This window comes from Mya arenaria, chromosome 3 (assembly GCF_026914265.1).
Source record: "Mya arenaria isolate MELC-2E11 chromosome 3, ASM2691426v1".
NCBI classification, from domain to species: Eukaryota; Metazoa; Mollusca; class Bivalvia; order Myida; family Myidae; genus Mya; species Mya arenaria.
The window spans coordinates 69,574,628-69,599,631 of record NC_069124.1 but is presented as its reverse complement, the minus strand read 5'-3'; the positions used below and the strand labels follow the sequence as shown (position 1 = coordinate 69,599,631).

The window sequence follows — 25,004 nt, the reverse complement described above, 5'->3', positions numbered from 1 at the left end:
GATTATATTTATGAAGCAAAAGTTTATCATGTAGCACATTGCCTCAAGCACAAATTAGTTTAAGTAGAATGTTCAACTACAATACATGTACATGCATACCAGTAATGGCAATACAATAGAATTTCACATACATTTTATATATTATTTCAACGAGGTACATTTGAGACTAAAATAACTTAGTCCAAGGGTACAATAAGTCATTTCACAGCACATTTAGTGTATACATGTATTGATAGCTCCTTGCGTATGTCTTTGAAACAGTTGTGTACATGCACGTATTTGTCGTTCAAGATCGGACCTCAGGATTCAACTTTTAAACATGTCACAGAGGAGTTTCTCCATGGGTGTGTTTCCAATGGAGCGGCCAAAGAACACCTTCTCAATGGCCCCCGATCCCACGAGCCTCAGCGACGGCAGCATCAGCAGCAGCCGTCCAAACCTGGTGAAAAACAATGAAGCTTGGGGTGAATTAACGTTATAATCTGTGGTCCTGTTTGACTTGAACTGTCACGATTTTCACACAGCCTATAACCGGGTATGCAAAATATTGATACCAAGGACAGTTTCTGATGTCAGTTAAAACATCATGTTAAAACACAGAAACTTCATTTTAAAGTACTGACCAAATGTCATGAACGTATTTAACTAATATCTCAATATCTTGAATGAACTCATTGTTTTCATTTGTTTTTAAACCGCATTTTCTAACGTATTTTCTAACTACAATTGTAGTTTTTAATGTAATAAATTGACGATCGTACATTTCCCCATAGCTGGGTGAAAATGGATGTGCTCCGTACCTTACGGGCTGTGTGGGATGCTGGGCCCGGATGTGTTGGCCCAGCATTACTTGCGCCTGGTCCTGAAGACTCTCCACTTGTCGCGGATCCTTTAGGCCCCGGGTCTCTGTAGTCGAACACGAAATAGTTTTATGCATGTTAAGAGCATCATAAGAACCAACTGAATGGATTATTGTTCTACGAATTTTGCTGCGCCTGGCAAAACAAACAAAATCAGTTTCTGTTTATATCTAGAAGAGACGCCAAATGAATAGAGATCGGAATCGTGATTGATTGTACAAATGTACCGGTACTTACCTGGTTTGAATAGAGAAACTGCTTTGAGGCATGCAAACTCGCCCGGGTCGACACCGATAGACTTGAACCTCGCAAACATCTCTTGGAGTGCACGGATGTCAGCGGCAAGCGCACCTGACTTAGCCTGGGCGTGGTCGTGGGCGCCGAGGAGCGGACAGGCGTCCATGGGCATGGACCACTGGATAGAGCAGAGCATGAAGAGCTCTCCCCACGTCTCCTCCAGCAAGATCACCTACAAGAACACCAGGCGGATATTTTACTGCCATATCCTTTTATTTAAATGTCAGAGTATGTGGATACTATACGGCAATTTGTCGAACCAAAACATTGTCTCATAAAAATCTTAGAAAGTTAGAGAAAATACTAAGATAAGGCTCACTGAGTGAACTGGAACCCGTAGTTAAATTAGGAACACGAAACGTTTATGATATTTCGTGGATTATGATTAGGTGAATACAGATTTGTGGATGTACCTGGTCTCGAAATGGAAGGTTCGCGAATGACGGGAGGTTTTTGGCCCAGCGGACGGCCATGAAGAGGAGGCGGGCCGAGCACTCGTACAGCGTCTCTTGGCCGCCCAGGGGATAAAAAACGTCACCGTAGTTACTGTAGTATGGCGTCACGTGCCGCTCATTCGCATCTGACGTCACGTCTATGTTCTCATCTCCATCTGAAAATAATGAAGCAATGGAGTATATCTAAATGATAAAAACAGTAATGGACCAGTCCTATACAATTTACCATACAATTGATTATAACCACGTCAGTTTTTTTAAATAACATTATTTTTAAAACATAAATTATACTGTCATTTAAGCATTGCTCGCGATGGTACACGTTATAAACAATAAGTTCAAAATGTCAGAGATTACTCAGACAATTCTCCATACTAAGGCAAACTGATACCTTCAGGTAAGCTGTTTTCTGGTTTAGTTGCTTGGTCGTGAGCCATCATGCCAGGTAGGATCCGGCGCTTGGCTGCTGGTGAGAAGGCGGGATGGGTGGCGGACACGGTCGCATAGGGGGCCGCTAGGCCGCTGTCCAGCCCGGTATCCAGCTGGTCGTTCCGCACCTGGGCCGTGTTCCTTGGTTGCCGCTCGTTCTGCACGGCTAGAGGACATAAAGCATAATCAAATTTCAAACTAAGGGTGGGCGTTTTGAACAACCGTGAATGCTGCTTATAGATATAATGCATGATATCGGAATATATTAAAAAGGTTCAGAGATAAGGCATTAAAACATGTGTATGAAAACAGAAAATATTTTCAATTATTAAAATCCTTAAAAAACATCCTAACGTTTATGAAGGGACATTCTTTCAGATCAAAAGGAAAGTGATTCACAGTTTCGAATATAATGTTGTATTAAATGTTAAACATACCGTTTCTATCACTTCGTACACACGTATCCCATGCTGAAAACAATGAAACTAATCTGATTTTCAAGAATGTAGAGACATAATTTGAACGGAACACACAAGCGTTGGCCGGTCTGAAAGAATGTCCCATAAACGACACGTAAAAGTAAAGAGCGAAACGTACGTTAAATGTAGGTATTTTGGCCAAGTAAAATGCATTGATAATTAAAACGAATAAGAACAGCTGCCATGCACACATTTTTCATGTTTATCTGGAGGGTGGCAAGCCTTGTATTCGACTTGGGTTGCGATAGGCCTTCAACACTTACCGTCCTTGTTCATGCCCAACTGGAGACATTTCTTGAGGCGGCAGGCCTGGCATTGGTTCCGATGGGCCTTGTCAACCACGCATAGTCCCGTCCCCGCCTGGCATCTGGGGGTAAATTGCAATTGGGGGATATAAAACGCAAACAAATGAATAACGAAAGCAGGGTTTGACTACTTAGTCTCAGACGTATGTTTTTAAAACACCTAAATACCCTAATATTTTTGTGTGACTACTTTTAAATATGATAAATTGACTTTTCCCGACCGTTGATCTGTCAAAATAGTGACGAAGCCGACGAACCTGTAGATGAGTTTCCTGCGAACACTACGCTTGAAGAAGCCGCTGCAGCCATTACATGCCAGGATGCCATAGTGCTTCCCGCTGGATGTGTCCCCGCACACCACACACACAAGTCCAGGTGACATCCGCTTGCCCGACCCACCGGGCGGTGGCGATAGGGCCTGTTCGGAGTGCTGGGGCACGGACACAACGATGCCGGGTGATGGGGCGATCAGGTTGGAGATCTTCAGGGGAGATGGGCATGGCGAAAACCGGGGCGGCGAGGAGGCCTCATTGATTGAACCTGCGGATATAAAATATACCGTAGTTGTCTTAGACTATCTTTTTAATATTTTATGTACTGTGTTTATCTTAGCAAGTGCGTTATACATGTGCAGATAACAACGTTTATTTGTTTCTCAAAATGAAAAAAGAGAAATCTGTACTGCAGCAAACGGACAATTTCTGAGATACTTTAAATGCAAAAATATTTTAATACACACGATCGAGTGTTTCATTGAACATTGAAAGTTAGAAGATAGTTGATCGATGACGCCTTAGGTCGAAGCGTCTTAGACCTTTCTTCGCTCTAATACTGATGCTCTTTGAAACACAGCACATTCGTGGCCATATTCCGGCCACGCACAGAAAATTGAAATAATGTTTAGTCTGATTTTTCTGCTTGTCCAAAATCGTTGTTTTGGTCAGAATTTGTTCATAAAATAAGTCAGTTAATATCTCATGTCAGCCCAAGATTCTGTGGGCCAATGGAAATTTAAGTATTCTTAAAAGCATAGTTTACATCAAAAGCGCCTTTACTGGAAGGCATTAAGTACAGACTGCAAATTGAACACACTCCAACTAGTTCGAAAAGCCAGTTTAACTGTTATAGGTGAGATTGCGTCATTAACTATGAATGACGACCAGTTAGCAAACAAACAAGCTTATTGTAATCACAACTCATTGACGCCACGATTGACGCCTCAAAATGCACACACTGTCGATATGAAACAAGGACTTATGCTAATAAAACAGTTATAGTTGCAGGAAAGCTCAAACCAAGCGAATTCATTATAAAGGAAGTGTTTCAGTCGGATTGCGTGCAGCGATTGTGTTGCGACTCTCATCACCCTACTCAAGAATCTTCCACTTCGGCAAAATAATTACCACGTGAATTTTTTATAAACTAAGGCCATTGTAATTAAAGATCGTGATATATGTCAGTACAAGTTAAGCCAATGGTTTAGAAGCTGACATGAAAATAAGTTTCTTACAGTCATTTATTTAAACATTTTAGTGTAAGCACCTGAGTCAGGAAAGATGATTTTTTGCGCTTCTGTATAAGACCTACATGTATCAACTGCGCGGCGTTTTAACATATTTTATATTGTAAGCGGGGAGGCACCAACTTAATGTGTCTTGTCAACCAAGTATTTTATTAACACTGAATGTCAGTGCATGGAAGCATTAAATATATCATGTTTGTATGTATTTTTGTACCAAATTTCTTAAATTTTGTAGTTTCAGCTTCCAATAAAGGGCGAATCTTTCGATAGCGAGTCGTAACACATCGGCCTGCCTTCCGAAGATTGCCGGAGACCGAGTTGATACCCGATTTGTAGAATATTGCAGATGTTGTGTTGTTTTGAAGGGTTCAGGGAGGTTCAGCATAAGGTAGGCAGTTCATATATCTATTTTTTATCCCTTTACTCGTAGCGGCAACAGAGCTGTACGGGCACGGTTTCCTCGTGCACATTATGTATTGCATACCACTGGAAAAGGTATTGATTCATTATATAAGTATCCAAATTTAAACACGTTTTCCACGTGCACAAGTAGTTGAATATTAAAAGCAACATAACATTCCATACTGACTGAAATATGGCTGATTCTGGCAAACTTTTCCGAGATGGGCAAAACATATTTTGTAAGATTCGCGGCTTACTGTATAAAATCGCATTCGAAATTTTAATTATAACAGGTACAGACAATACCCGGTCGACTGATTCCGGTGGACTCTGACAAAGATATCGATACTGTCAACTCAATAGTAGAACAAGATGCCCTTCTTACCGTTCGAAGAGATATGGTACAGATAGCAATACATTTTCAGCGGTATATTGGATTATGGAACAATTAAAAATGCGCAAGGCTTGGGCACGTTGGGCATTGTTTGACCCTAAATCAAAAACGGACGTACAAGGATGCGCGGTGTCAAGTTGTTGCACGATAATTCACACGCGCATCACTCTGCACTGGTGACAGAATATTTGCAAAATCACAATTTTCAAGTTTTCAACATCCACCATACAATCTAGACTTATCACATTGCGACTTCTGGTTGAATCCCCGCATCAAGTCACGTCACAGTGGACGTCGTTTAGAGATACTCGGTGCCGTTGGAAGTTCCTCATACCAGTGGCATTGTATAAACAGTATACCGAAATAAGAGTTTGCATAAAGCCATTTTCATACTGAATTTCATGACTCAAAAGTATGCGGATGCGAAAGGGGATCGTGACATTGAGGGACATACATAAACACATCCTTTAATGCTCAGCCAGAACATCAGAACATTTTAAGACCAATTATCGAAATCCATAGATTGTTACATGATAGGATAAATGGTATGACGTCAGATTTAAAAAAAACTGATTTTTGGTAGCAAGTAACGTTTTTGGTCACCCACTTACATCAAGTTTAAAATATTTGTGGTTTAAAGAAAAGCAATTCAAATGGCCATTGTATGACAATATTGCATACTGTTTAATTATTTATTCAATATTTTAATGTTCTATGCAAAATGGGTGTCATTAATTTATGGTTTTGAAAATTTGTAAATTATACATACAATATATATTTCTGTACAGATAACAAAATCATTTATCAAACTTTGCCGTTATAACCCTTAAATTAATGTCAAAAGATATTTGAAAAAAAGAAAATACATATGTTGTTTTAGAGCCCTCTTAATCAGAGGTGTAAGTAAAGGTAACGTAACTGGTGAATATCTCTAACTCCCACAAAACTTGGCTGTGAGTATAATCATTCGTCATTGAAAGTGACACCTTAATTTAACATGTACTATAACTCAGACTTATGCCTTCGTCAAAGGGATCTATGGACAGATTCACATATCATTAAACATTCAGAGGAGCTCTGACAACAAAAATTCAATTCAGCAGATTACAAAATTATCAAATTTCCATTTAGTAAGGAAAGCAACCGCCAATGACCATTAGAACATTATTTGGCGAATTATTAAGAGGCTTAACATACGCAATGGCTAATATAAACGCATTCGCGTGGTACATGTGTATTTGACAGGAACATGAGAAACGCGAATATATGCAAAAGGGAGTTTTGCAAGGAAAAAAACATGAATATTGCAGAAACTAGTACAGGGAAAAGGTGTCACTCAAAATTCTAGTTGAAGACACTCAACGACCGTGTTCTGTATACACTTACCTGATTACAAAAAGTTTGAAACAGTTCTAGTTACTGTTGTATGTCGGGTGTCTTGCGACTTTTGTTTTTTATTCAAGATGTGAAGAAGACTTAATTTTTGACGAAATAAAACTATGGTACTGATATTTCGTTTTAAGAGAATTACTCACATAGTTTGTTGACATTGAGTGTTGTCATCTTTGTTGAAATATGCATAGTTTACTTACTTTTATGAACACAAAGACAACAATTGGCAGATACTCATTTGAAGATAATTCCATTAACCATTTGAAGCCTAAAGTTATTTGGATTTTCACGGACGTTACTTACGCATTTCCGCAAAAAACGCATTCTCTGTCACATTTGAACCTTTTAAATAATTAAAAACAATAAAGCTCTAATTTGATGAAAGTTTATCATTGAAACAAGCATTTAAACACGGTCGATGCTCGGCCCTAGCAAACGTGAACGTATCCCTTTAAGACATGTTTTGTTGTTGAAAGTTGTAATGTCAATGTGGGTGTAAAATAATGAAGAATAACTGTTTTCAGATCGCCTAAAAACTATAATTTAGCTATGGCATCACAATATTATAGAATAATTGCATTTCAATAATATGGATGATCGCTGTAATTTAAAACGTTTGTACAAAAAATAGCCGAGAACTGTAACATGGTAAACCATTGGTTAAATTATGTCTTGCAAAGCCAATCAAAGCGCAATATCGAAATAAACAATGACGTAATTCCGGATTATACAATTTAAGCGTATACAAAGACTAGGCAAATGTAACATTGGTGTAATGTTTTTCAAGTTTAAAAAATAACTCAATTAGCATCCTCATAATGCAAGGAAATTGTTTGGGAAATTTCATATTGCGGTAATTTTCTCATAAATTGAAATCATATCAATCCGAAATCAAAGCTTTCTTAAGAAACTGCGCAGTATGCTATTGATCCTTTTTATGACATATTACATTTAACTGCAGTGATTTAATTTCCAATCGCCGTATCAAGATCATATTTTTATTGTTTCAGCAGTTTCATCTATTTCCTTTGCATTAATTATTCACGAAGAAATGCGACGATAAAGCCGCCATTTTCACGGCTGGTGCGCACCGTGCCGTGACGTCGTCCGGTGGTTTCCAATTAACAATCATTTGTAATAATCGCAACTGGTTGTTCTCTCACAAAAATAATAAGCGGTCTATAGAATTAATATTCGAGAAATCACACGAGCAATAAAACAATGTGTATCCAATTTGACATAACAAGATATGCTGGCTGGTTTCTGGAACGGTGGAGCAGGTGATTCCAGGAATGAAGGGTAATGGCAGCAATTTGTCCTGCCACGCTCATTAATATCTTATTTATTAAGAAAGCTTTATATCGTTTTTCTTTACCCAGATGTAAAAGCGCCTGTTCTATACTGATGTTTTTTTTGCCCTACGAAATAGGCGCTGTGATTAACCGAGGTTGGAACACACTGTGGATTCTGGCGCAACATGTTAGCTCATATAGGTATACGTTAAAAGAATGCACAAAGACTTAGTACAGAATCTGTTTACTTTATGGTCTTCAGTTTTTTATGGGAAAAGGACAATGGTCGTCCAATCTAGCTTTTAGTAGACTCTCTCTTTAGGCCACGTTAATTGCCGCGATATAATACAAATGTACATATTTTTGAATGCAAGAAGAAGAAAATTGCTCGCTTGAATTACCGAACATTGTCTGAAGACACTTGCTGACGTTAAATCATCAATTACAATCAATATTGAAACCGTTGATCCTTTAGAGAAATTAAAACTTTAATTAAGCCACTCATGCTACAGATCTATAGAGAAGACTTAGATCGAACAGTCAAGAATACGAATGAGGATGACAAATGATTAAAGATTTAAAGGTTTCGAGATTAAACTATTAAATGTAAGAAATCTGCCAGACAAAGGGGTAGTTATCTCATCTATGACGGGCAATTGAAGAATTGAAATGAAGTGTTTACGTTTAAAATGTCATTTAATGAATATTTAAATTTCTTGCTCGTGCAGGAATTTAGAAGAACTTGCTTCGCTTTGTAGACAGTCACAAAAATAGAGGAGTATGCTTTGAGTTGCGAACGTATTTGTCCTGAAAGTAAAAACTCAACAACGCACTTAGAAAGGCACTTCAAATTTAAAGGGGTCGGAAAATTGACCCGAGTGTTTACCATCTGGGTCCGTAATTAAACACGTCAGCATCAAATGTGGCGAAAACCCTACATCAATATTTAAGGCATTTCGACTGGACAAACGGTTGTTAGATTCTTTACCTTTCAAAATGAAAGTGCGGCTAGTCCTACTAAGCAATGACATTAGAAAAAAGTGTTTAAAACATGTTCAATGAAGATTCATCAATATAAACGTGTATAATAAACACACTGTCTGCCAATCTTTCAGAGCGCTTATCCATTTTCGATAGCATTTTCGATAACAATTCTCTCTTCTGGCCAGTGCGTTGCGATTCCATTTCCCTGCCCGGCTGAGCATTAACACATTAAGGTTCCCTAGCAGAGAGGCGTGAAAGATGAATTCAACATTATCTAATTTACGCTGTGAAAATCAAATATGTCTTTTATTGCCTCGATAGAAACCTTGTTAACCGTGGCCGCTAGTCTAATCAGCGCAAACACCATTTTCACCATTGTCAGTCATAATGATATCCGATAACTTTATTAAAGTGTCATCAGTGAGACGGAAAGTTATAAAGAACAGCCGTGAGTGCTCTCCAGTAATGTCATTTTCCAACATCGCAGAACTCTGACGTCCTCTCCATACAACTCGTAACGAAATAAGGGCTATGAAGGGAACGCGGTGGCGGTGAAGTGATGTGACTCCGAGAGGGAATTAGCACAGTTTCCACCTGATCCAAGTCTTAAGGCGCACTTCAACGGCCAACTTAAAAGACGCACAGAATCACAATGCTAATTTGTAGCAAATTAGATCTACTGTTAACACTAATAAGCCATTGCTCTGAAGACAAAGTCTAAGAATGACAATCCAGCTGAACATTCTACATGTATTTGAATGTTCCTAGAAAAATTGCGAACTCTTTGGGTTAGTAAAATAATTTAGAATGCTCGTCTTCGAATGAAATTAAGATATCTTGACGTTTTCTTAACAAAATATAATAATAACTGAAGTAAAAATAAATTATTTATACTATAATTTGTACTTTTGTTTAAATCCTTTTCTAACTTTCTTCAACATGTCATGTTCTTGTCAACATGAGTAATAGTTTTGCAATCTAAACATCACTTGAATCAAACGGTCCTGTTCATGAAAACAATACTTTCCCATCGGTAATAATTTATGTAATATGTGCAGCACGTCACACTATATATTTTATGAGTTCAACGTCGTAATAAGGAAACACATTATAAAGTTAATTCAGTCTTCGCCGATTGTTTAATAACGGGCTTGCCGTTGCTTGTTATGAAATAGTTACTTTAAATTTCACCCACGTATGATATTTAAAAGATGAAATATCATTTTTTTTTCTTCCGCTTATAATATTGCTACAAATGTGCGGGACAACGGTACTGTTGCCCACATATATGCAGAAAAATCATAACAGAACCATCAAGCATGAGCTTACTTTCCTAAGCCATACTTCTTTACTTTCAACACATACACATTCCATTTATAATACCGAGCTCAGATATAGAATGTCCCAACTAATACTCAGTATTTTAAAACAAAGGCATAGTAAACAAAATATCCATAGTTTAATATAATGGTTAAGATTAATTTTGTGTAATAATGTTAAAACATATAAAGTACAGGAATATATGTATGATGTTGCTATGATAACAAAACCAACTTAAACACATTTAAGTATTTATACGAATTGTAAACTTGTCAACAAAATACATATTTATAAGAATCGATTTACGCATCATGGTTAAGAATGTTCACTGTTCTAATACATCTTTTTTCCATCATAAACTTGGAATAAGTGATAATAAATTATGGAGCAAACTTAAAAATGTAAATATTCTTAAAAAGTGCTGTGAAGTATGTACATTATGCATATTACAATTATGCGTATATTTTAAAGTATGTAAAACTATATCCCACTTAATTGAGTCATGAGAGTTACTTAAGATTGAGTCGTAAGGGCCCTAATTTCTCGAAACTTCTTAAGTCCCTTATAGCAGGATTAAACTAAACTCACTATTTTTGTTTTTCAATATTTTGCGTTAAATTTATTTCTTCAAGAGTTTTTATACTCTAGATAGGAACTTCTTTATGATAATCACAATAAACCATTTTTCATTTGTCAAAATTCAATTTAATTATGTATTTTGCCTAATTGAAATAAGCTATTTAAGCCTGTAAAGCTTAAGAAGTTTCGAGAAATAGGAGCAGAATTTTAAGTTGAATTTAATCATACTAAAAATACGAACTTTTCAATGTGCATAAAATAATTCATTTTAAAGACGTCTGGAGTGTGAATGATACGACATGTGCGTTATTCAACTTCCTCTATATATCTTTAATAATTCATTAAATCAGCATCATTTTTTAGAATCATGGTTTAACAAGTGATAACGTTTCATCATTTTGATTTAGAATATATCTGCTATATAATGATTATCTGATAAGCCAATGTATTTACAAAACCGGAATAAAATTTGAAAGAGTGGGCATGGTTCTTATAACAACAATATGAATATGTTTTGGTGCTTCCATTACACGAGCATGCCCTTTTAAAGCATGTATGTATGATTGAATCTATATTCTGTGATGTCGAGTCACCAGCATCTAAAGAACTATTTTATAACTAATATACCAGCCAAAATTCTGAGTTATTCCATTATACCCGGAAATACATATTCTTTATTTGACCAAGATGGGTAGGCTAGTGTATTTTATATTCTATAGATTATGCTTGTTGTCAGCCATATATAAAACATAAATAACGTTGTTTAAAAAAAACATGCATGTACCGGGCCTTTTGTACGTACATTGTACTTCGCAAGCGACACAAGTCTATAGGATACTATTTATACGACATATCTACGAAAGACGTGTGTACGTTAGCAAATACACCCCGTACCATATTTGAGAGTGCTTTATTTGTTTTCGTATATGCAGTAATTATCATATTAGAACGGTAGCCATAAAGGAGAATACGTATCGTTCGGATAAATTGCAACGATATCCAATTATCCCACGCTACATGTTGCACGGCTAGCTCGTGGTTGAGATTATACATTGTCGGCACGACGCTCGTTGAGTTAAATTTCAATACCCCGGGTAGTGGTAGCAGTAACTAGAAATTATAACAGATCTATGGGGACGGTGAAAGAAGTCCACCTACCATTCTTATCAATGAACAGTTTTAACCAATCAATGTTTTTTTGTTTTACATAAATGTAAAACAATGTCGAGAGATAAGCGGAAGGCTGTTGTATTGCCTTCTATTTCTTCATTAAATTACAATCATCTTGCAATAAGATTCAAGATTCAAACATATTTATAAACATATTGTTTCTTGTAACATGATAAGTTTAATTTACATTATATATCACGTGACTTAAAAAAAGTCCGCGAAGTATGCTTACTAAGGAACTTTATACCAGAATTATTGTATGGTATTTATTCGATTATACGTATCGAAATCATCAATAGAATTATAGCAACCTTTCAAGTCCTTTGATCATCAAACATACCCATGCATATATATCAGTGGGCAATTAAAATTTGGTATTAACGCATATGTAGTATTGTTAAGTTCATCGATGTATTAACATATTTGGTTAGCGAACGGTGTGCGAAGTCCATTTAATCAACTCGTAGTTCATGTAAAAATAGTCTAATGTCTCTTTTGCTATTGAAAAGTTTTAAACCTGGTTGGTCCTTCAAAATGTCTACCTAAATGTATATCGTTTAATGGCAAAGCACGTGTCATTTGCACTTCTACGCAGTCTCTGCTCTTGATAGAAGAAATGCCAATAAGAATATAAACACAATACAAAAAGCTCACCTTGATGCAGAAGGCCGACAAAATTTCCTGTCGGGTGAGAATCACGTGTGCCGGGGTCCCTGTCGCGAGTCAGGGATTGTGCACGTGTAAACAGTGGCGTGTCCTCCATAGCTACACTCTCGTGCGACTCTGTGACTACAGTCTCCATGACAACCTAAACAACCGTTGTCGGTTTATTTAATATTTTAGAATTTATTCTACTTTTATTAGAATTATAGCATAATTATCGATATGCCTCATAAAGATATTTCCTTTATTTCAGGAATTAAAATTGAAGATAGAGAAACAATGAAAACAGTTTCAAACGAATTAACTGATCTCAACAGAGGTGATAAGGACGTTTAAAAGATAGCAGCATCAAATGTTTAATAGCACAGTGTGATGTTGGTAGAAAATTAAATAAGGCCCAGTCCCCGCCTCCACACGGTTTCTCATTTCCCTGTGTCAACAAATCGCTCCATCGCGACCGCCCCCTGTCCTCGCGTGCGATTTCTGATCAGGCATAATGTCGTCTGCTTAGCTAGTTTTGTCGTCTGAGGACTGGCACATCGATCTACGAACGCTGACTTGATGTATTGGTTTTGGGTTATTATGCGAGAAGTAGATGTCATTCTCAGATATATTGGAACGGCAGTAGAACGGCATTGGTTCTTTGAAATGCCGAGACTACCGCCTGATGCTCTTTTATGAATAATAATTATGATCATGTGGTATAGGTGCGAGACCAAAGCTGGGTTCCGGGAAACCATCATTGTCATCGATAAAACCTGTTTGTTCAAAAATATTAAAACTGAAATAAGTTTTTTTTTGGTCCGGTAACATTCACTATATACTATGTTATGATGAACATGCTACAGTCATATTTGAAATATTCTGAGTGTAGCGTTTTCGTAAAAAGGAATCATCTCAAATCTATCTCATGTGTAGACTAAATTTGGACGTTTCCTTGAAGATCTATGAAAGTGAATTCTAGGTCAACCAAGAACACACCACCTGAATTTATGAGGGCAAAATTACAATATACATCAAGATTGACAACAGCATAATTAATAGAAAACACCAGTTAGGGAGATGGCAGGATAAGGCCGGTGCTCATATTGTTCGCTGTTTGTCTCTGGATATCGGTAAACGACGTCAATTTCCGCCCTAGAGCCGCAGCACGTGCCAGCACAAAGATGTAGCATGATCGAGGAGACTCGCAACACCATTTGATAGCCGCTACATTGTATTTAGTTCCCCTATTACGTTATGTGGATGTCACTTCCCTTCCTTTGCCTCGCACTCGACACCGGTAACTTAGAGACCAGCAGGAAATATAACAGCAATTCATTTAACACATCATACCACGGAGGTGACATGTGTATTATAATTTGATGTATGACTATATTCTAAGACAAACACACTTTCTCTGGAATGGCGTTTTGCAATCGACGTATTTGGCTTAAATTTTTAATATATAATTGCTGAAATTGGGAATCAGTATTCATTACGAATTAAGTCATGTTTTTGTTTAAAAACACAAGTGCCAAGAAGTGCTATTGCAAAATTTGTGAATTGTAAAATAATGACATCACCAACTATCTTTTAATTTAAACGCTTGCCCGTTTAAAATTTACCAGTCTTGAAATATAAGCCATCTTCGAGGCATCTAGGTTAATAGAAACCAGGTACACATCATCCCAAGAATAGAAGGCTTTTGCTTATCTTACAAAAAATGTCTTAATTGCTCATTTATGTCCGATTTTGATTGAAATAAATGGTTTTAAAGTATATATACAAACTGTAATAACTTTATATATGAAGCATCTTCTGTCATTGATTTTAGTAGTAATCACCCAGTAAGTGAATACCTTTCAAATGATACAAAAATTGTATTGTATCACCAAGCATCACATTTGAACATTATTATGTATGTTAATTAATACTAAGTAAATGTATATGAAATGTACTTTTTATAGAACCAGCTTGGTTGTGGCTCGAATTCCTTAATGGCATTTAAACGTAAGGTCACAAGACAAAGACAAACGCAACGTTAACTAAACAGGCAAAGAACAATAAACAGGCAAAGAACAATAAACAAGCAAAGAACAATAAACAAGCAAAGAACAATAAACAGGCAAAGAACAATACACAAGCAACGAACAATACACAAGCAACGAACAATTAACAAGCAAAGAACAATAAACAGGCAAAGAACAATACACAAGCAACGAACAATACACAAGCAAAGAACAATAAACAGGCAAAGAACAATAAACAGGCAAAGAACAATACACAAGCAACGAACAATAAACAAGCAAAGAACAATACACAAGTAACGAACAATAAACAAGCAAAGAACAAACAGCAAGAAACGAACTCTATGAGAGAGTTTGCGAAGCGCTACTTGTATGGATATGTGTACGTGTGGACTTCGTTTTGATCATCAGGTACATGCATTCTGTTAAGTTTAGAATGACATGTACGATAGCACAAGAAAAGTGATTTATGCGAAACGGCGGGTGTACAAGTACTAGTTTAAAGAAAAATCAGAGCAATCAGAGGAAGTCACCTAGTAAGAACTCCTGTTCATTGCAAAGCTACAATAAGGTCAAATGAATGTCACGTTTATATCGGATTACTACAAACTATGAGCATACAATAAAGATATTGCAATACTAAAATAAGGCAAAACAGGTAACTTTATACTGGATTGCTACAAACAAAAATAATTCAATAAAGATCTTGCAAAGCTATAACGAGGTAAAAAGATTTTCACGTTTATTTCGGATTACTACAACCTAGGAGCATACAAAAAAGATATTGCAATACTAAAGTAAGTTAAAAATGTTGGAATTCTATAATAAGATCGAAAGGTTGCAATACTAAAATAAGTTCAAAAGGTTGCAATACTAAAATAAGTTCAAAAAGTTGCAATACTAACAATACGTTTAAAAGGTTGCAATACTAACAATAAGTTCAAAAGTTTGCAATACTAAAATAAGTTCAAAAGGTTGCAATACTAAAATAAGTTCAAAAGGTTGCAATACCAACAATAAGTTCAAAATGTTGCAATACTAACAATAATTTCAAAAGGTTGCAATACTAAAATAAGTTCAAAGGTTGCAATACTAACAATAAGTTCAAAGGTTGTAATACTAACAATAAGTTCAAAAGGTTGCAATACTTTAATAAGTTCAAAAGGTTGCAATACTAAAATAAGTTCAAAGGTTGCAATAATAAAATAAGTTCAAAAGGTTGCAATACTATAATAAGTTCAAAAGGTTGCAATACTAAAATAAGTTCAAAAGGTTGCAATACTAAAATAAGTTCAAAAGGTTGCAATACTAACAATACGTTCAAAAGGTTGCAATACTAAAATAAGTTCATAATGTTGCAGTACTAACAATACGTTCAAAAGGTTGCAATACGAAAATAAGTTCAAATTGTTGCAATAATAATAATAAGTTCAAAAGGTTCCAATACTAAAATAAGTTCAAAAGGTTGCAATAATAACAATAAGTTCAAAAGGTTCCAATACTAAAATAAGTTCAAAAGGTTGCAATACTCACAATACGTTCAAAAGGTTTCAATACTAACAATAAGTTCAAAAGGTTTCAATACTACAATAAGTTCAAAAGAAAGGTCACTTTATATCGGATTGCTACAAACAAGGAACTTGCAATAAAAATCTTACAAAGCTACAATAAGGTAAAAGGAAATTCACGTTCATTTCGGAGTACTACAAACCAGGAGCATTCCAAAAAGATCTTGCCAAGCTACAATAATGTAAAAATTTTCACGTTGATATCGGATTGCTAAAAAGCATACATAAAATCGTGCAAAGCTACAATAAAGTCAAATTAATGTTATGTTTATATCGGATTGTTTGAAACAATGAACATGCAATAAAGGTCTTCCAAAGCTACAATAAGGTGAAATTAATGTTACGTTTTCATCAGATTGTAACAAACTATACGTACACAATAATGGTCTCGAGTGCACACATGGTGTTTTGGTTACTTCAAAATGATGAAAAAATCAAAGGTTCCTTAAACCATAAATATTGGAATTATTTAACTTTCTTAGTATATTTATTGAATTTCTCAAAAACGAAATGATAATTCTGAACAAAATAATGAGAGAGCGGTTTGTTTCCGATAGAAGCGTCACAAGACTTACGGTATTTAACCAAGGATGTGTGGCATTGACGTTTAGGAAATTAGGGTCGTCAGTCGCGCATTTTGATCGAGTCTTTCTATTCCAAGACAAAAAGAGAAATTTAATCAGAATACATACCTCGCGGAGGACAATGGAGACTGTGTCATTAGCAAAATGATTACATCCAGCTTTCAAATAACCTTTCGGAAATGTTTCAAAGGATTTTCAATGTGTTATGTCTAAACACGATTTCAGACATCGCCATGTCTTTAAAGTTGCGTTACGATGTCTCCTAATTTCATTTAGAAGCAGCGGGGAGACGGGATAAATACGTGAATACAAAAGTATGTCTATATGAGTTGGCCATTACAAGATTAAAGATTAAAACCGTTCAATTGATATGGTCGCATTTAGTTCCTTCAATTTCCGATTTTCGAAAGAGATCAGGAGAAGAAGATGGCTGAGAAGTAATATCATTAAACTGCAGACCATAAAACAACACTATAGCCAGTATCAGGAGCGGGTAATCTCTGACATTAAACTCCCGCAGTAAATGGCATTAGCAATCACGAAACTGCAGCATTGATGACAAATACTAAGAAATGTCAGCCAACCATGATCAACAATTTTCCGTCAGTATCGAAACTGGCATAGGTTTAAATTAAAGTTAATTTATTTTTGTGATTGCATAAGACACATAAATGCATAACATATAATATACATTTTTACACTGTAGATTTATGATCAAAATAGGAATACAGAAAACCATTAAATATCTATCGCCACTAGCATGTCGGTTAACCTATTTGTTTCTACTTCTTTTCATAATAACAGAACAGAACAGAACAGAACATATATCATCACTTAAACATAAATATCTCATCTTCAAATTACACGAAATACAAAACACATGCACACAAACACTAAAAACACAAATTTTCATACTTCCATTATGATGCATTTCAACGCCTTTTTACATTATGCAGACATTTTAACTTAAAGATAAGACTCAGAACAAAAGGACATTATACGAATATATTATGATGTGTGTTTACAGTGTTTGATAGTTAGATAATGTAAGTGAGATTGTGCAATTTTCTCATTTACAAAGAAACGATGAGATTTTTGAATAATGTTGCAATTGAATGAATCTATAGAATAAAGCAATATCGCTGTAATAAAGAAATGTACATTACGAAGTATAGAAGCATGAACAAGGCGCTTGTGGAAAAATGAAAAACAAATATAAGAAAGAGTCCATATAGATCTAAGCTTGGATGTTAATTTATACCGAACATATACAAGGTAGAAAAATGTTCATGCTGTTTGCGACAGGGAAATAACATACATGCTATATTCACAATAGTGAGAGAAGTGTTCCAAAGAATAAAAAATAGTTAAACAATGAAACCACAACAGCCTTAAGATGCATATACCAGGCTCTCGATGGTTGTGCCTTCAAGATATTACACTTTCCAAGCTGACAAACAGCCTCAAATAATCACGACCACGTGGATTTTCAGACGCTTTTTCAATTTGTTACTCAAGTCCGGCGTAAAATGGAAGACGCTGATCGGCATATATCCGGCTTATTTTCCTCATCACGGCGAGCTTATTTCGCGTAAATCACAAATCAGTGGCCGGTCTTTAAGGCATTCTTCACTGGCGCGAATGTACAAATATAATTGGAAGACATCTCTTGGAGGTTCTGAAGCGTTTTATAATGCGATTTTGGTGTAATTTGTAATACTTATAATTCACAAATTGGTTGATCAAATGGTGACCCGCGGATAATTTCACGCTTTGTAAACATCGGTAGGAAAACGGTATTGTGGTTTCGCTCGAGAAGGGACAGAATATTAGTTTTGTCTTCTTAGCCCATATAATGTACGTTTGTTGCAGAGACTTCATCTTCTAATGATTTGTTGTTGTAATCTAGGCAATACCTATGTATGTACGATTTTCCAAATGTCTCGGTACCGGCACAATGCAGTTCACATTAACAGGCCATTACCGGCAGCCAGTTCTCACCTGGTACCGCGATGACCGATGGCCCAAAAGGTACTGGCGAATAAGTGCTAAATTTGGGTCCCATAAGGGGCCAAAAAAAAGCCCAGCATAGGCCAATTACAGGTAAATCATTGGGTCATTAAAGTCAACCAGTACTGCCCTGTACAGGGATGTTAGCTGGCCCATTGTAGGCCAGGTGAGCTGCCCCGACCGGGTATTGAATCAGCGACCATAAAGCGTCTGATTCTTCTTCTGTTTGTGGTAGTTATTTTCAAAAGTTTTAACCTTCTCTATTAGCAAATTTATGTTCAATGCCATATTGTCCTACTTTTCTACCACTAATTAAAAGTTGAAAAACAAGCTGTATACATCTGTAAGTCGAACAAGAACACAGTATAATATTCAAGATAATATTAAAAACGTCTTACTCACGTCAGCTCATCTCGGTGTTCTATAATTCGCTATGCTGTTATTGAAGTATTAAACTATGCATATTTATGCAATATCATAAAATGCAATTGACTTAAATGCAAAATGTAACGCTGTACTAAGGCGGAATTCAACCGAAACGAATTCGGTAATGGCTCATTGGTGACGGTTTGCCAATGCGGTGGTTCTGACTGCATGGAACATATAAATACGAAGTACAAAATCAACGTATACATATATGAGTCCAGCAGGACTTTTCATTGACGGAAATGATATCTGCAATATTGTCAACTTCCCCTGCCATCGGCGTAAAGGGAGAGCAATTAGTTTATGTAGTGTAGATTGTTGAATATTAAATACGTGTTATAATAAGCTGTCCACTTCTTCACATATGTTCTGAAACAGTATATAAATTATCAGTGTTTTCTTAATGTTATGACATATCTTATAACATAAAATGTCTTTGTCTTGAAGCTTGGCGCGAAAATTCGCAAAGCGATATGAGACAGTCATGTGGGAAGAAATATAGCAGAAACCTTCCAGTCAGAATAGATGTCGGCCATTCCGATCCCGATTGAAAAGCTAATGCTCGAAATATAGGAGCTCCCCATATTAATGTTATGAGACGTAACTTTCCCTTACGTACTTAAAACTAACAACTTGTACATTTTTCGGCGTAGCTGTTAAATTGGGGTTTATCTTCGATGTTGTTGCAAATCAAATGCGGTTAATTAAAACATAGAAATAACAAGTTTGATAGGTGTTTAATTTACGTGAAAGGAGGCACGAAATTGGACTGTCTTGAAAATGTAATTAACTACGGATGCAAGCAGAGACATATTAGGTCAATGATGGGCCTCTTTGCATCTTGTTCCAAACACTGTGATGTTTCCTTCCACTATCTATGTTGTAAGTAAGATTTCGACAAAAGATACATTCACCCATATGCGTTGCAAAAAGAGTTCTGAAACAGGCCAAATATTTTTATACGAGCGTTGGATCATCGTTTCCAGCGCTTCAACACCCAAGCTGTTACGATCGCGTGATCATTTTTCATCGATATATTTTATTCATGTTCTTATTTGAATGACCGAATTTTGACTTACATAAGGCGTCCGTTTTTTTAAAATTGTATGCAAACTTGACGTAATAATAAACATGTCTGATAGTCACCCCCCCCCCTTGTATTCGAAAGCTTGACAACAATATATTATATATATTATTTTGAAATTATAACAAAGGGTGCGCCTTTTCTTCAGTACGCAATATTTCGCTGAATGCGTGATAAATCTTTGCCGTGTTGTAAAGAGTTTTTATTTAATGTGGACCCGTTTTTAAAGTTATTATATCGCTTAGGGTCACTAAGTCAAATTAAGTTTAAATTGTTTTTATACCAATATTAAGCATTTGTATCAGCCAAAACCGTAAAACCACGCTACAATGTAAATGACTTATTTTACCGATCGACGACACTCTGTATTCACATGGCATGTCCAGCGTCTTACTGCGGTGTCATCAAGTCGTCCAGATAATCAAAAGAGCATGTTCTAGTTTGATTCATGCACTTTTTATCTCCCTGCCAGATTCTGAGTGATATCCCAGTGATCTAAAAATGCCTCACGACAATCATAGGCCCGCTTTGATGGATAACTTAAAGACACTCTGAGACTCGTGAAGCCAATCTCTGCTCCCGTGGGAGCACGATCTAGAAATTATTAGTCAAATTGAAAATCAGCACAGATCTCTCACAAACTCTGTTATCCATAAAAGGGATTAGCGAATCGCCGATGGCGGGAACGGCGTTAATCAATTCTATTCTGATCAATTGCAAAAATCACTACAAGTTTCTTGTTTGTGCCTAAATAAGGATTATTTGTCTCTGCGACCTTCAGAGATTGAATTAAGAAGTAGTTCTTGCGTTTGCTACTTGAGGCGTTCTGGAAATTCAATTAACGAACAATTGTTGTGAAAAGCCACACTTTCTCAGTTTAGAAATTTGCCAAAAGCTTGTGTCACAGGAAATCTTTTTAGTGAAAGAGTTAATATATCGAACGCTGATTAATTTGCGGTATGTTAAAATACGTAATTCAAAGTAACATATAACGCAATAATAATAATAATAATAATAATAATAATAATAATAATAATTGCCAATAATTGCTAATAATATTTCTAATTATTGATAATTGTTTTCTTCATACATGTAAATAATGATTACTTGCGTCTATGCGCAGCTTGTAAACACTACTGCTATTCAGTGAATTCATTTATTTATACAAAAATAAGAATGAAAGACCATTTTATTTTCATCCCGTTTCTATTCCTTAGAATGCTTTATTCAGTTTATTACCAGTCATCGTGTTCAACCTTTCCAATACACTTTACTTCTATTGCGTTTCGGTGGAAGACAAAATAAATATATTTTTCGGTCAATGTACTCACCAAACGTACTGCCACTCCACCTACTATTTCGGCTTCGGTAAGACTAAGATGTGTAGCGATCAGTTTTACCAATGTTTGTCAAATACGACTAACTGTTGTCGTTTCTTGTTTATTTTTGTGTATTTTGAGATAAATTAATACTTAATATACTCATCACCATCATACCGCAATTGCTTAAAAACAATAATATAATTTTCAAATTGAAAATAACTGGAAAAAAACTGCTGAATGTTGATAACTTTCGATGCAAAATTAAAAAAAAACTTCCGATATGATCATGAAAATTGTTTTGAGTGCTACTTATCACCTATTCCAAATATAGATGTGTGTTGAGTTGAGTTGAATTGGCCCAGTTGTAAAGCAACCCAGAGTTCCCGGAATACTTTCATCTTTTATTTAATCTTTGAATTTTTTAGATAATTGTTTTTTAAAATGTATTTTATTTTAAATTGTAATGCTTGGTAATGTATATCAACAGATTCGGACCATTCGGAGCTCCTCGGCCATTTTTATCGAAAACAACCTCGGATGCCTCGGATGAAGTTGGACGAATTACATACTCAAAAAGAGGTACGTTTAAGTCCGCTGCAAGTAGATCGCGTAGTAATTTTATTTAGCTGTTAAACTTTATGACTGAACTCTTGGGAATCTGAATTATGTTTGCAATATTACACTTCACTGGTATTCAATTTAAACTTAGATCAATAAATACCACTCTAGAACACTACATTTAATTAATGATATAATTTAAAAAATAGGAACTACTTCAAGTGATGTACCGGCATACATCCGAGGTTGTTTTTGATAAAAAATGGCCGAGGAGTTCTGAATGAGTTTCGGTCATGTTTCATTCTTGATAAGCTCAACACCGGGGCTTATGGGCCTTTCATGCTGAGCCTACTGCCGGACACTTTCATACTAGCAGTTCTGTACTTTCTATCTTCAATAAACGAGTGTACATGTATTCATATTATCATCAATATTAAACTAAGATGTCCACGTGTTGAAAAATACATTTTTTTTTACGAATGATGATAATTTTTCCTTTTTATTATTATAGTCAATCATGAATATGGTTTAAAAACATTAAACAATGTGAATTGCCTGTAAGTTATTGTCATCTTTATGAGTACAGGCGTATTCCATATTTGTTAAATATGTTTTCTTTAATCGCAACAGGACCGAACGCTTCATTGGATATATAAAAGCAACATTGGAGACCGTCCGTTTGTACACGCCTCAGTCAACGTACTCGCATAACCAAAACAGGATTATGTGTGGACAACAGGGGGCTATATGTGTTGGCGGATCAGGTCATACCACGTACACAATATTGTACCTTTCTATATAGTAAATATGAATTCACCATGGCTTGCGAGCTACAATGACATATTTTCTGTTGAATAATTGTACTTAAAACGTACAAAATGTGATATAAGATTCATTTACACTATGACTTTCTATATTAAAGCATTCTTCCGGATTCCCCACATCCGACTGATAGTAAGGCTTTCAGATTGCGCGTGCAAAGAGCAATAATCCAGACGAGCTTTGCGACATAAATTCAGTGATGGGTGACTTCCCTTTAGTGATGGGTTTCGATTTTAGCGACCTGTCCCCAGGGAAACTGCTCACCTTTGTGGCTCATTAAGCGGGATAGCTGTAACGGTCTCCCGGCACCAGGGGAACCCGGTTCTCCGTGGGTTTAGAGAGACTCGGCGGCCTCGGCGAAACCCGTTTGCGAATACATGAGAACGGTGTCCATAATCAGGCATACACATAAGCTACCCGTTTGCGAATACATGAGAACGGTGTCCATAATCAGGCATACACATAAGCTTTGTATACATTATAAATAATTTTAACGCAACAAAAAAGCTTTATATTAAGTTTAAAGATTATTTTATACGCATTTAAAATCAAAATAATCTTCAAAAGGAGGACTAGTGCCAAGTTTGAATAATAAGTACACGGTATTGAGAGATTCAACTACACACAAGCACTATTACCTATACTATAGGCTATAGTTAAAGTTTTACAAATATCTAATGATGACTTTGGCTTGAATCAATGCGCACACTATTAGGTTGATGATTTTTCTGGAATTGTAATGCATTATCATGTTTTAACTCATTTAAAACGATACAAAATATGATTAAGGTACAGATAAAAATCCCGGGTTGGCAAGGACGTGTCTAGTAAAAGCACAACGATCGACTATCGGTTACTGTTTTCGATTACAGTGAAATATCTACACTGATCAGTGTGTGTATACCACGAGATAAATTACGTCATATATGCTACCTCAGAAGGCAACATTTTGCTTAAAATAAAGACTTAAATCAAAGATAACTTTTCTTATCGACATACATCATGCACGTTCAGATAATTGACGGACATCTTGTATAAACTGTTCAAAGTCCAGTTTATATGATTTAACCAACGGCTTCAAATTATGTTTCTAGACGCTAAACTATGAACACTAGGAATTAAGACTGTTCACGTTACACCATAGTATGTATTTATTATACAAACTTACACATCACACTATCTTTACTGTTAATTTATAAAAGGCTACACATGTTAATTGATAATGTATATTTATGAATATTATTATAGAATGCACGGCTTTTTAAGGACAGCGGGAGACGGGGTCGTAACTCGACCATGTGTGTCATCCCTTTCACGAATGTTCACAAAGCCACAAAATGTTCGCAAGTTACGAATGTTCACAAAGTACCCAACCGATCACAAAGTCACAAATGTTTACAAAGTCACAAATGTTCACAAAGTCACAAATGTTCACAAAGCCACAAAATGTTCACAAAGTTACGAATGTTAACAAAGTCACAAATGTTCACAAAGTACACAACCGATCACAAAGTCACAAATGTTCACAAAGTCACAAAGTCACAAATGTTCACAAAGTCACAAATGTTCACAAAGTACCCAACCGATCACAAAGTCACAAATGTTTACAAAGTCACAAATGTTCACAAAGTCACAAATGTTCACAAAGCCACAAAATGTTCACAAAGTCACAAATGTTCACAAAGTCACAAATGTTCACAAAGTCACGAATGTTAACAAAGTCACAAATGTTCACAAAGTCACAAATGTTCACAAAGTCACAAATGTTCACAAGTTACGAATGTTCGTAAAGTACAAAACCGATCACAAAGTCACAAATGTTCACAAAGCCACAAATGTTTACAAAGTCACAAATGTTTACACAAATGTTTACAAAGTCACAAATGTTTACAAAGTCACAAATGTTTACAAAGTCACAAATGTTCACAAAGTCACGAATGTTAACAAAGTCACAAATGTTTACAAAGTAACAAATGTTCACAAAGTCACGAATGTTCACAAAGTCACAAATGTTTTAAAAGTCACAAATGTTTACAAAGTCACAAATGTTTACAAAGTCACAAATGTTTACAAAGTCA

The 25,004-nt window shown here is 35.8% G+C and overlaps 1 protein-coding gene across 2 annotated transcripts; it reads right to left on the bottom strand.

Moving 5' to 3' along the window:
- Nucleotides 1-299: 299 nt before the first annotated feature.
- On the bottom strand, nucleotides 300-12,876 carry LOC128226474 (photoreceptor-specific nuclear receptor-like). Of its 2 annotated transcripts, XM_052936357.1 has the most exons (9): nucleotides 12,535-12,876; nucleotides 3,083-3,365; nucleotides 2,784-2,887; nucleotides 2,479-2,511; nucleotides 2,004-2,207; nucleotides 1,571-1,767; nucleotides 1,098-1,329; nucleotides 801-906; nucleotides 300-439 (listed from the first exon to the last, which is right to left on the bottom strand). In XM_052936357.1, exons 1-9 carry the CDS (start codon nucleotides 12,680-12,682, stop codon nucleotides 307-309), a joined length of 1,440 nt encoding a protein of 479 aa, XP_052792317.1. In that variant the 5' UTR covers nucleotides 12,683-12,876; the 3' UTR covers nucleotides 300-306. The 2 variants fall into 2 exon arrangements, with proteins under 2 accessions (XP_052792317.1, XP_052792318.1); XM_052936358.1 differs by lacking the exon at nucleotides 2,479-2,511.
- Between the last annotated feature and the right edge of the window lie 12,128 nt (nucleotides 12,877-25,004).